Source organism: Carex rostrata, chromosome 21, assembly GCF_964058835.1.
Source record: "Carex rostrata chromosome 21, lpCarRost1.2, whole genome shotgun sequence".
Lineage (NCBI taxonomy): Eukaryota > Viridiplantae > Streptophyta > Magnoliopsida > Poales > Cyperaceae > Carex > Carex rostrata.
In genome coordinates this window covers 2,197,123-2,211,667 of record NC_135938.1, presented here as the reverse complement: position 1 = coordinate 2,211,667, position 14,545 = coordinate 2,197,123, and the positions used below count along the sequence as shown (strand labels likewise).

The window sequence follows — 14,545 nt, the reverse complement described above, 5'->3', positions numbered from 1 at the left end:
TGGCGCCAATTAGCATCATTTTTTTCCCTCCTCAAATGACATCTTTCGATATAAGCTTGTGAAATTTAAACAAAAGAAAAATAAGAACTACTGTCAAAACGAAGAAACCGGTTTTGAGGTTTTTCCCATGGCGCCGCGCCAGCAATCGTTTCTAAGGCCTCTGTCAGACCTGACCAATCTTACGATCTCCCCTTCCTCCATGAGATCGTGTTCGAGCATTGGATCGAGTATGCCTCAGATCCATGATGATGTTGTTGAATCCCAAGGTAAAATTTGGATTGCCTCTTGTGAATACGAGTAATCTTATTATTTTTGTTTGTACTTGTTAGTTGTGGTGCGGATTAGAAGACTTGATATGTTAGAAGTGAAATTCGTGAAGAGTTTAGTTAATTCGAGAATATGTGATGTACTTTTGTTTGTTCAGTGGTTCATTGATAGGTAATTGATTATATTGTAGCTTTGGTAGTGTTCATTAATTTGGGATCTGAGTTGAACAGAACTTAATCAACTCAATTTCAGCTACAAACTCGTTAAATAGTTCCTCATATCCACTTCCCTTTGCAAATCGATGTAATAATCAATGTGATTTTATCGTTTTATTGTTGTAATAGATCTAGCTTCTGACTTTGATTATTTTTTTTTTCTTTGTGATAAATCAGAATCTTTGTCATAAATTACATCACTAAATTTCTGAATGCAAATGAGGTCTCATTTTCAGTACAGTAACCTCATTGTAACTGAATAAACAATAGTTGAAATGAAAACATAAATTAGAAATTCTCTCATTGTACATGTTTGCATTCAGATAGAAGAAAAGGAAAAGCTGCCATGGTTGAGTATGTGCACTCCACTCAAGCAACTAGGAAGCTCAAACAGATCAATAAGTCAGTAGTCAGTACACTCTAGCAACAATAAGCCATTCTTTTATCCTATCTCAATATTTTTTTGGAGCTTATATAAAGGAACTTAAATTTTGTGTAGGAGGAAGCCCAAAAAGGCAAGCCAATATGCCCGAAACCCTGTTTTATCTCCAAGGAATGTAGAAAAGGTATAGCAACAATTATCTTTTTCTACGATAATAAAACCAATATTTTACTATTTTTCAAAAGAAGAAAGAAGTTATAAACAAGTTTTCAGTACCAACATCAAACAACCACTGTTTATTTTTTATTTTTACTAATAACAGAAAAACTAACAAAATAGGAGTTAAATTTCTCAAATTTAATTAAATTGCAGCTTAACCACATATATGCTATAATATAGCAAATACTTCTTCAAAGGTAAAACCTCGATCAGTACTCTAGGGAACATATCGCAAAGTAGTATAAACTCCAACAGATTGGAGATATTACATATACTTCCTTCCTCATTGTAAGTTTTCTACAAATGTGGATGAAAAGGAAGGTAATTGTTCTTTTAAGGAAAATTGAAGGCAGGAATATCAAGTGATGTTTATCGTGTTTTAGAGGGGTATATAATTGTAATGCTATCTAGATATACACAAAAATTGTATTCCTCTAACCAGATGGTGTTTATGGAGCGATTAGCTTTGGTTCATGTTTATATTTTATAATTAACTAATTAATCAGGAACCAAGCTTGAAATTCATATCACCTCAGGATTACATTGAGAAACAGAGAGCATACTTTGCTGAAATTGATGCGTTTGAGCTTGTTGAAGAAGAAGTGTCTGAAAGCGAGCTGGAGTAGGTGACCAAGTCTCCAGCAACACTACAAATACTATACTTTTACACGTATAATACAGCAATTAACACAAGCCATACATATAGCAAAAATATATTGGTACTTACTATATAGGGTGAGATATATCAAGCTTATTTTTAAACAATTGTTTCTACATTTTTCTGTTTGATTGCATATACGAGTTTTATGCTGGTTTTAGAAATATAATACTGATCACTGATCTTTACGGGAGTAATTCTACACTATTTGCTTCATTTTATTCTGCTATATCCTTCAGCGCCATGTATTATTGTGAGTTTTGAATGAGGTATGACATTTTCAATGAAGTAATTTCAACAATCATAGTGATGGTTCTTTTACCAAAAGATTATCTAGACTGAGCATCTTTTGAAAAGTATTGGAGCCATTTGGTGCTTGAAAAATTGTAAATTTTCTGTAGCCTAACCTAACACATTTGTTTCTTTCTTAGTTACCAAATGCCTCATTGTTTGTTATGTTATGATAAGTTTTTCATGATAAAAACTATTTTATTAATTTGTAGATGTTGCATTTTCTACATCAATTTCTGACACTAGTTTTTCTAAGGCTAACAAATATTCCTTTTTTTTCTGTAGTAATCATAATAATATTTTCATTTCTCCATATTTTAAGAAATATGATTTTGTAAATTTGGCGAAGTAATTATTCGTTGCAATAAAGATTGGCTTATGAATATGTTTTTCACTAGTTTCTTTGTCCCCATTGTAATTAAAAAGGGATGTGATATGAGTATCTGCATTCTCATTCCCTCATTATCTCCTAATTTTATTTGTTCAATCTCATTCACATTTTTCATGATCTATAAGGGATTTTGCAAATTTAAAACCACGAACGTCTTCTATGCAATTTTATCTTTCAAATGAGATTCATGATGACATACTTTCGAGCTCGTCATCACACAAGTATTTATATCTAGTCATTTAAGTATTTATACTTAGTATTTTTCACATATGACACTGTTGACAATTAAAAGTATTAATATCAAGTATTACAAGTATTTATATCTATGCACGGAAGTATTTATACCTATGTGGTCAACTATTTTTGTTAGAGAAAGGTTGACGCAGGGACGATTAGGGAAATGTGATGCGGAGATGCGGGGTCCACGATTAGGGATAAAATAATTACAAGTATAGGTATAAATACTTGCACGATGAGGTATAAATACTTGTGTGACGATGAATTCGAAAGTACGTCATTATGGATCTCATTTGAAAGATAAAATTGCATAGAATACGTTCATGATTTTAGATTGGCAAAATTACTCATAGAACGTGAGAAATGTGGAAGATATTAAAAAAAAAAACTCACTTCTAAAAACGTGTATGATTCTTCTCCCATATAGTTTGAGTGGTCCTTCTATATAGTTATATCAAGTTAGACATGCAAGTATTAATATCTTAATTTGCAAGTATTAATTTATTATCTTTCAAGTATTTATATCTATGAATTTAATTAAACTTGGAACATCACAGTGTTGTGAATAAATTTAATTAAACTAGTTAGTTAAGTTAGTTTATGGAAAGTTAAAATCTGTTTAAGAGATGGAGTACAATACGGATACTGGAGTGTGGGGATTGAAATAATTATTCAATTAAAAAAGAGCTTGATTATAAAACAAAATATTCGCTCATAGCTTATAAGAACATGAGAAAGTACTAGCTCAAAACCTTCATTTACACTGGAAAACAAATTGTTTAATTTCAATACCACAAACCAAATTATTCACGAGCTGCAATTTCCAAACCAAAATCAAAAGAGTAAAACATTTGACCCCAACTCAACAAAGAATAATGATAAATAAAATACAACAACCACAATATGAAATTTACTTCTTAGGAGTTGATCTATCAGCAATCAATTGATCCTTCTGCAGTTCTTACGGATCTCCCCTTGTGTCCCACCCATTTCACCCATCTTAATCATTGACGAACCAAAATCTTGCCAGAAAGCAACAGGATTACTGTTATAGTACTTAACAAGACTATCAGCACCGCTTCCATCCCCCTTGAACAACTCCTGATCTGAGTGGAGCAACCCTTTTTTCTGAATCAGACCCTCAAAATAATCAGTATCAAAACTATGAGGTGATGTCTGATCAAGTGGTGAAAGATTATTATCACCACCATTTCTTGGGCAATTTGATTGGAGTTTAACAGCGAGGCTTGTTTCTAGTGTGGAGGTTTCATTGTATACGCGTGACCTGAAGTTGGTGCAACGAGAAAATCCTAAAGTGTGGCCACCGGATAAAACTACTAAATCACGCAATGAGAGGCCATGAGCTTGGAAATTGGAGAGTAGTCCTGTGAAATTCAAAGTCGGTGCTGGGATACTGTTATTTGCAGCTGCTTGACTTGCAGTTCTTGCATCATGCCGGCCGAGAAGCACCTTGTATGAAGGACCACCCAACTGGAAGAAACAGACGCTGTCAGAGTTTTTCTTATAGTGTTATGTAAATTTGGGAAACTAAAAATTGAGGACTTACACCTTGGTAGCTACGACCAACTTTTCAAAAAAAAAAAAAAATTGAGGACTTACAGCTACAACAGAGTCACGAGCCGCAACAGCTAAGATATCAGCACAGGATACTACGTTATCTTTGCATTCTGAGATCAAGGCATCTTTGATCCTATCCACCACTTCAAAACCCCGCAATGAGTTTTGATTTGGAGCTGCATTCTTCTCCCCGATGAAAGTTGGTGTGTCATCCAATAAAACTGAGCCATCACAACCCTTCATGCAAAATAATAAAAGAAAATTCTCAGTGTTAGTTCAAAGCTTACTTGACCTAGAAATATATGTACAATAATTGGTGGTGATAGTAAACTTACGTTAACGAAACAATCATGGAAATGGAGACGAAGAAGCGACGCACCCATGCGAGGCTCCACGGAGACTGCTTCATAGACTATTTTTTGAATTGTAGCTAGTGCTTTGGGACAGATATTTTCATAATAGTATGGCTTAAGCTGAGCTTTTGCAAGACTAGTTGAAGAAAGAATCACCAAAATGCATGCAAAAAGAGAACTGAACCTAGCCATGTTTATCTTTTATGACTTCCAACTTATGATGTAATAATGTGCCTTGATAAGGGTTTATATAGGCTCAGGATTTTGAATTCCCCTATCATCAATTTACATTATTTGTTAAAAGTTAGGGAAGTTTGTTAATATCTCATTGTCTTAATTTGACTTTGTGACTGGCAATCCTGTTGCTTTCAAACTCTTTGGTTAGGGGAATCTTGTGGCAAGTAAGCTTAGTCAGTCTGGTTGCAGTTAGTAACATAAATAATTTATAATTCAAGAACAAAACTAACAAAAAAATTAAACATATTGTTAACCTATGCCTAACTACATTGTCGGAAGTTTTATATTGTATCTATCATTATTTGAAAATTAGGTAAATGTCTTATTCGTCATTGGGCAAGTTTTTTAACTAAAAAAGAACAAAACAGGTTATCTGAGTGAATATAAAGAGTAGAACTATCCTTGGTGAACTCAAGTCTAAAACCCATCGAATCGGTTTCAAATGACGAATCCGAACAGTTGAAATCCACTTACCTTACGAGTGATGTGTGTACATGTGAAAATTTTAAACATTCGAATTAATTTAGTATAAAGTCAAGCGGTCAAAATTAGAAAGTTAATAAATTAATTTTAATGCATTTATTTTTTTAATCTTTTTTGACCATTTGACTCTATGCAAAATTAATTTCAAAATTATTATTTTTAATGTAGACACATCACTCGTAAGATAGACGAGTTTCAACAGTTCAGATTCATTGTTTGAAGCCGATTTGACAGATTTTAGACTTGAGTTCATCAAGAGCTTGGTGAACTTAAGAACACCCTAGTTCTACTTGAATATAAAACTCAGCAGTTCTGAATCACTGATACTGTTCCTCCAAACACAGACCTTCTATACTCAAAATTTAATCTCTACCACCATTAAGTCCTGAAAAATTACATGTGTGTTCTGTCCTAAATTTACCAAATCTCATCTAGCACAATTAACTAATACATTGCAATTATGGACTTTTATCAAAACCATTTATCCTTTGACAACACTACACTTATGAGCAGTATTTTGTGAAAGCAAGGGAATAAAAAACGATTTGGTAAACAACTTCTCACTTATATATTATTCACTTGACTAACTCTGCATAACAATTAATACGAATATATAATCAAAGTACAACTCTATTATGAGCTTATATATTATCATAATCTATCATAATTGAAATGTCACATTAATAGGTATACTTGCTGCATTAAAAGAATCCATAAATTTTTGTTTGATATCTGGTGCCAATTTAAAGTTTTAAACATTTTTTTTTTCAAAAATCAACTTTGCTTTAAGTGAATCAAAATCCAATACAAATTTAATAGAGAGATCTGAAATGTTTATATTTTGATTTTTCTCAAATTATGAATGGATTATTATCCCCATTAAGTAATATGATATATACAATTGTGGTTGCTTACACACCTCTAGGAAAACAAGGATCCCTCTATTATATTTTGATCTTCTTCTTCTCGGAATGTATCCCTATATATTCCCTTGTATAACTTTTACTTTTCTTTATTTTAGGAAAACAAGGATCCTGCTCTTATTTTATTAAATTGTACATACGGTCATACATTGAAGTGAAAATAAAAAGAAAAAAAAAAATTAGCATAATAGATTTGAGCTAGGCAATTATGAAGAAACGGGAAAATACATGAAAAGCTCGGGCCTTAGCCCAAAAAAGCCCAAATATTAAGTTCCCGAGTTGATTTTTGTTTTCCCAAAATAAAAAATTATTCTGCCCCTTAGATGCTAGGCGTCGTTGATAGGTCAATTTTGATTTTCATTTGCTGCTACATATGAGTAATTATTACATTTACTTGACTATTTGAAGATGCAAATATATAAAAATATTGTTAGACAATGTATAACATTGTATCAATCGGACGAAATTAAGAGGTGTTAACATAGTTACATAAGTAATTAATCATGGCTTACAAGATGGGGCAATTTGATTTTCAAGATATATAAGGCAAGAGTCCAATAATCGATATCCAATAATTAATTTTCAGAATCCAGGATTCTTATCTTGACTCTACATGGGTTCGCCCCTAGTTTCGTGACATTGTAGGCGGCTTCTGCTCTCACTCAGTGCACTGTTCCTCCAACACCTGGCTCCTCAGGCTCAGGCTCAGGCTCAGCCCACAGCGGCTCCAGGTGAATGTATGGAGGTACAACGCCGCATGCGCTACCCCCAACAATGGGTGAACTCATCTCCACCGACCACCGGTGGCTGATCAGTTTGCCCATACATACACATACCCTATCCTAGCAAGCACACCTATGCTCAGGTGGCGTCGGGGATTTTTTGAATAGCCTTCTTCTCACTGTAATTGACAATATACTAAGAAGTGGTGGCAAGAGCTGGATTGGTGATAACCTAAATAATTCGCATATATATGGATTAATTAATACTATGATTTCCTCATAGTTCTTTCGTCATTCAATTTGGATGTGTTTGTCTAGATCACAAAATAGTATGTACTGCGATAGTAAAAAGTGACTATTTTTCGAGTTATATCGATATAAAAGTATTATTTCTAAGCGTATAGATATTACCTACAGGAGTATCTTCGAAGATACTGTCGGAAAAAAAAAAACACTTCTATTCTCGCACATATTCACATATATTTGTAGTGGATACAAGTACAAGAATGAAGTGCTTGAGGGTGTTGCAGAAAACAGAGTAGTGCAGATCAATGTTGTAAAAAATGTTCGTTTAGGCCGATTAGTCGTTAGCGGTGGTCAAACTGTTATGGATTTTTTCAACTAAGCAACTGATTATTTCCGATTATAGCCGATTATTCTCGATTAATCTCTTAACAGTACTCTGTCCGCATATCGTTATTTACAACACTGATGATGCAGATGGAAGAAAAACCTATGGATGCACATCCAATTGATAATTATTTATGAGAGAAGCTGTAAAGATCATATTTTACAACAAAGCATACAATGTCGCAATTTGTTGGGAACTACATGTAATTATTCCGTTCGTAATTAGGCAAATTGCAGTCAAGCCCAAATCGGGTTCCTGGAAACCGGTAAGCCCATAAAAAATAGGCTCAGCCCAGTACAGAATATGTACACTAGAAAGCTTGTAAAGTTGTATTCTTCAAATGACAATATACTGTTATGCTTATCTTAAACAAAAAAAAAAAATTAAATAAAAAAATATACTGTTAAGCACTTTATTCCTTGATGGATGCTATTGAAGGTTTCTTTGCTTGCTGACATCAATATTTTATCACAAGTTCGTACTTCTTGATTTAGACATTAAAATTTGAGGTATAAAGTTTAAAGAGTGAGTCTATGGTACTATGCATATTACGATTTGTTACCGTGCTACAGCTCTATATTTGAGTTTTAAAATCCTAACGGTCGATCCGAACCGTTCATCTTGTTATCCATATTAATATGTGTTTGGAGACCAAATTTTACATTTTTTGAAATTTGTTTACTATTTTTTTAGATTTATTGAAAATCACTGTTTTTGGATGGTCCAGAATTTTCAGATCAAGTGATTTTCTAAATATCTAAAAAAATAGTAAAAGGTTTTCAAAAAATGTAAAATTTGGTCTCCAAACACATATTAATATGGAGAACAAGATGAACGGTTCGGATCGACCGTTAGGATTTTAAAACTCGAATATAGAGCCGTAGTATGGTAACAACCCGTGATATGCATAGTACCATAGACTCACTCAAGTTTAAACAACTTAAATAGTTAAAACAGTTTCATACTTTGTCATATAAGTAGATTTTTGTGCTTATATGTGTTTAGAAATAATTATTTTCAACTCTTGGAAGCACCTACATTCCTACGTTTGTTTGGTTTTAGAAAAAAATTACGATAAAATATAGATGGTATATATTTGATATTATATGACATTTTTGTGATATTTGAATTATAATATGATCATAATTTATTAAAAACATCAGCAAATTCACATATAATACACTTTAAATGCATTTTGGAAGTCTAATTATGTTCATAATTTCTGATCAATCTACTTGATTTTTTAGGAAAATAAATTTATGAGGATGTAGAGGACATATATTAATACTATTTGACAACTTTGATGATAGTTGAATTTTAAATGTGATTGTAATTGACTGAAAACATCAATAAATACACTCCATACACTATTAATGTATTTTAGAAGAATTACATGGATAATTTGTGATGTATCTGTTTGGTTTTTCAAAACTAAATTTATGTGTATGTAGAGAATATATAATGGATATTATCTAGAGGAGGGTTCAAATGCCTTCATTTTTTGTGCCTCTATTATGCCTCCATTTCTAAAAACTTTAATAATTTAAAAATGTAAAACTTAAAAGTGAAAATCAAACTATTGGATATGATCTACATCATTTTATCTATGCACGTGTAAAAAATTATGACATTTCAATTTTATTTTGGTTGTCATGAAGAGCTTGCCAAAAACGTACTAATGTGGATAATTTCTAGACATTGATTTTTTAACTTATTGATTCACATAAAAATAAAATTAAAATATCATAATTTTTTACGAGCACATAGAAAAAATAATATAGATCACATCTAACGGTTTTATTTTGACTTTTAAATTTTAAATTTTGAGTTATTAAAGTCTCAAAAAATGAAGGCATTTGAACCCTCTTCTATTATCTAATAATTAAGTCAAATTTGATATATGATCTATCAAAATAATTCAAATTATCTATTATTTTATTGTATTTAATTGAAACAATATTTTGAAACGATAAGCAAATATACTATAAAAATAGCCGTACGCTAAAATGAACCACTTTTTTATTAATTAAGTTCACCCATATCTGCGCAGACAAAGGTTGCTTTATTGACACACTTTACACTAATCATTATTATTTGCAAGGAAAAGGGTATATAAAAATCCAAGTTCAAGTCATACCTACAGCTGTTGCATTTAATTAATTACAAAATAAAAAATTAAGTAGGTATGTATAAATTGAGGGATCAACTTATACTCTTTTAGTAATGTTTATTTTGATACTTCATTTTTTTTTTTGGAGATTGTATACTGTCTTTTGCTGTTTGTACCAGTACCAAGTACCAACATTTTTTTTTTTGTTGAGAAATACGAAAAACATAATAAGAGAAACCATTGATTTGCGACGCAAAGACCAAACTAGACCCCAGATAGCTAAATAGAATCAAAATAAAAAATAAGCAAATTTCTGAAACAAGCCAGATCTTATTTTGTATGGACACGGATACGGATATCGTATTGGATACAATAGGGATACGGCGATACGGTAATTTTTAAAAAGCTCGGATACGATACGTCTATTATATATATATTATATTTTATTATTTTAATTATAATATTTCGATTAAACATAATTTAAATCAAATTTGTATAAAAAACTGAAAGTTTAATCCAGATATACAATAAACACGGTATCCATCCAAGACCAAAAAATTATATATGCTGGGTATCGGATCAGGGAAGCCAGACACAGCGGAGAAAATAATTAACGTATCGGCAGCACGTATCGCTGTACATACAGCCGTATCGGGACAGTATTAATCCATCTCAGAGAAGTATCGGGTATCAACTGAAACCCACGTGGCGTATCGGATGCGTATCCGTATCCGATACAGGTACGGGATGAAGTATCGAAGTAACATAAACCTGTTACTCCCATATGGAACTATGGATCCATCATATACGGCCAACTGAAATTTTTACTAAAATCCAAAACAAATATGAAATTTCCAAATCTACACTTTTATTGGAAAATTTTCGGAATCTACTTAATCCAGTAAATAATTTATCGGATCTAGGACTTCTATCTGCAAAATAATTTCCCGAATCTAGATATTGCCTTTCCGAGAAATTATTTTGTGGAAACACCATAACCAGAAAATAATTTTGCAGAAAAAGAAATCCGAGAAATTATTTTACGAAAAGAGAATTTAGCTATATATAACCCATCCGCCAACTTCTCCTCGCACAACTCCTCCCACAAAAAAAAAAATCTCTCTTTTCTTTCTGGCTATCTGATCGAGCTGCTCTGTGGTTCAAGTATTTTTTTTTTTGTAATTTAATATTTTATTAAATAAATTAGTTTAGAAAATATAAAAAAGTTTAGAAATTGGTTTAAAAAATAATTAAATGGTATATATAGAAATTAGGGAAGAATTGGGGTGGTACCGTAATATAACTTATTATTGCTTTTGTGCTCATTAGGATGTTCAAATGGTCGGCTCAGTTCAAACTGAAGTAAAATAATCAAACCAAACATTTTTTTTCGGTTTTCAAAAATAGAACCAAACCGATTAAACCTATCAACCTATTAAAAATCGAACCGAACAAACCGAACTAAATTTCTATTTGTTCGGAAGTAAACCTATTGGTACCATTATTTTTTTTTTTGAAGAAGAAACCTAGAGGTCTAGCCTCTATATTTCATTGATCAAGACACAAGGAGTGTCATTTTTACATAAGAACAAAAAGAAAATAAGAAAAGAACTAAAAAAACAAAAGATTAAAACAAGCTACAAAAATAAATTTTGGTTAGTAAGACATAAACAGAACATAAATGAAGCCATATTTTTTATTTTTGAACATCTTGTGTTGCCTTTGCTTCTTCCTTGTCTGGTCTTCTTTGCTTACTCTCCTGTATCAGACAGGAACCATCCTCTTAATTCTTCCATTACCTCCATCGTCAGTATGTGCGGTGTTTTCATTTTTCCTGAGAATATTTGCCTACATCTCTCCCTCCATATCACAAATGCCATAGTTAATTGTGCTCTTCTGACCTCCTTCTGCGGTGATTCCAACATTGCTGCGCGGTAATTTCCGGTTGTGAAGGATGCACAACTTCTGAGGTATGGGTTTTGCCTTATAAGCTCTTGTCTGACCATTGCCGTGTATTGGCAGCGATTAAATATATGGTTTACACTTTCCATTTCACTCTTGCAAAGTACACACCTGTTAACCATATTCCATCCTCGTGCTACCAAGTTATCCACCGTCATTATTCTGTTTCTCAGCATTAGCCACCCAAATATCATGACTCTTGTTGGCGCCTTGATTTTCCAGATGTTTCTGATATTTGTCAGAGTGCAAGGACCCTCTTGCATTGCTCTGTAAAAGTTCTTGACATTGTATTTTCCACCTTTATCCCATATACACTCTATTCGGTCCTCTCTCTCATTGGTGCTTTGCTGATTCAGTTCCATCATGAGTGCCATTTTCTCCCCTATGGCTGCTTGTGTGATTGCCTCTGACAACGGTATCTCCCAATGGCCGTTAATACAAACTGCACTTACCGTTATATTCTCTTCTATTGCAAAAGTGTACAATACCTGGTACCTGTCTTTTAGCGGGTATTTTAACCATGGATCTTTCCAAAATCTAACATGCGTACCCACTCCTATCCGATAGGTGAGAGATGCTTGCAGAAAGGGTCCTATCTCCTTTAGATTTCTCCAGAAGGTTGATATATTCAGAACTTCCCACGGTCTCACAGCTTGATTCGTGAATTTTATCACTTCCATCCACTCTGGTCTACTTGGTTGCAACCACTGCCACATTACCTTTGCTAGCAATGCCAAGTTGAGAATTCTTAGATTTTTTATTCCCAAACCTCCCATGTGTTTTGACTTAATTACTTGTTCCCATGCCACCATAGACATATACCTTGCATTCTGGTCTTTGTGTCCATGCCATAAGAACTTTCTTCTTATTTGATCGATCTTTTTAATTACCCACCCCGGTATCAGGAAAGATTGCATCATGTAGATTGGCATGGCAGTTAGCGTTGCATTAATTAAGGTGACTCTTCCTCCGATCGAGAGCATTGTTGCCTTCCAAGAAGACAACTTCTTAGCTATCTTCTGTATAAGACCCATGTAGTGCTCCCTCTTGAGCGCTCTATTTGACAATGGTAGCCCCAAATATACAATGGGAAAAGCTGCCGGCTTACACATTAACCACTGCGCCAGTTCCTCCACTTCCTCCTCTGGTGCGCTGGTCAACAAAAACTCTGATTTCTGCAAGTTAACTTTCAATCCCGACAGATCATGGAAAATTGTTAGGATTAATCTTAGCAATTGCAACTGCTGTCTGTCTGGTTGTATGAGAAACAGTGTATCGTCAGCAAACAACAAACATAGTCTACATCCCTGAAAAAGGGGCCTGATCAGATTGATACGGGTTAGTTTTTCTGTCCATTTTGACAAGAAATCCATCGCAATGATGAAGAGGTAAGGGGACAGGGGGTCCCCCTGCCTGAGTCCCCTTTTCAATTCGATTTTCTTTCCTGTAATGGAGTTGAGTAAAACCCTTGAGCATCCATTCAACACCGCATTGCCTATCCACTTAATCCATGTTTCTGGGAAACCTCTAACCCGCAATATCTTACATAGAAATGACCATGACAGTGTATCAAACGCCTTATATATGTCCGCCTTGAATAGCCCTATTCTTTTCTTTTGCTTGGTGGCTATCGTGACCAGTTCTTGCACATAAAGAAACCCCTCATTTATAGACCGCCCTTGTATGAATCCTGTCTAATTGTTAGATACCAGCCCTCCAATTACGCTTTTTAGCCTATTTGCCATTATTTTTGAGAACAGCTTTTGAACCGAATTTATAAGGCTTATAGGCCTGAAGTCATTTGTGGTTAGGGATCCCTGCTTTTTTGGTATCAATGCTATGTACGATTCATTAAACGGTGCCAACGTGTGTGTTCTCTCCTGCTGAATGTCCGTGTATATCTTTAATAGATCCGGCACCATTATGTCTTTAAACATTTTATAGAATTCACTCGTGTAACCATCCGGCCCTGGTGCCTTGTTCGAAGGCATTCCCTCAATCGTGTCCCTTATCTCTGTCTCCGTAATTGATACTATTAACAGCTGCAAGTTTTGTTGAGGCTCTCCATACAGGGAATGGAAGTCAAACTCCATTTCAGTTTGGTGTTGTGTCCCTATTAGCTTAACAAAATGCTGGAATAGCAGTTTTGCCTTCTGTCCATGGTCCGTTATCTGCAGTTCTTCATCCATGATGACATCAATCCAGTTTTTTCTTTTCCGAACTGATGCCATCTGATGAAAAAACCGCGTGTTCTTGTCTCCTTTTTGGATCCACTGCGCTTTTGCCCTTTGATACCACTTTTCTTCTTCTTCCATTGTCATGTCATTATGTCTCTCTCTAAGCATCCGCTGCAGTAGTTTTTCGACACTCGTGAGGGTTCTTCTCTCTGCTTGAACATCCATCCACGTTAGTACTATCTTACATACCTTGCTCTGATATCTATTTGCATCTCTATACTCCTTTCTCCATTTGATCACTTCCTTTGTTAATTTACCCATTTTGTCAGTAAAGGATTTAATATCCACACTAACTGGGCTCTGGTCCCACACCCTCCTTACCATCTGCTTAAAGGTCTCATTTTTGAGCCATGAGTTTTCAATGCGAAACACATTTGAGGTTGGAAACTTTGTCTGACAGGAGCATATTAAAGGGCAGTGATCGGACGTTGTAGCTGTGACAGCCTTCTGTATTGTGTTCGGATATGAGTTTGCCCATGTTGTGGACATGAGAAACCTGTCCAATCTGACATAAGTTCTGTCATTCGTCCATGTGTATTGCCTTCCTTGGAGCGATAGATCCATCAAGTTCAAAGAGTTTATGAGCTGTCTGAATTTGAGCATATTATGAATCGGGTACCCCGTATTACTTCTGTCTGCCATGTCCAAA

The 14,545-nt window shown here is 34.1% G+C and overlaps 2 protein-coding genes across 2 annotated transcripts; one reads left to right on the top strand and one right to left on the bottom strand.

Moving 5' to 3' along the window:
• Positions 1–1,902, top strand: LOC144573583 (uncharacterized). The gene is made up of 4 exons (XM_078323365.1): positions 1–266; positions 806–884; positions 982–1,048; positions 1,590–1,902. The coding sequence occupies exons 1-4, from the start codon at positions 128–130 to the stop codon at positions 1,707–1,709; spliced, it is 405 nt and encodes a 134-aa protein (XP_078179491.1). The 5' UTR covers positions 1–127; the 3' UTR covers positions 1,710–1,902.
• A 1,496-nt stretch (positions 1,903–3,398) lies between these two features.
• LOC144573531 (peroxidase RIP1-like) lies at positions 3,399–4,815 on the bottom strand. Its single transcript, XM_078323317.1, has 3 exons — positions 4,574–4,815; positions 4,281–4,475; positions 3,399–4,151 (listed from the first exon to the last, which is right to left on the bottom strand). The coding sequence occupies exons 1-3, from the start codon at positions 4,781–4,783 to the stop codon at positions 3,600–3,602; spliced, it is 957 nt and encodes a 318-aa protein (XP_078179443.1). The 5' UTR covers positions 4,784–4,815; the 3' UTR covers positions 3,399–3,599.
• Between the last annotated feature and the right edge of the window lie 9,730 nt (positions 4,816–14,545).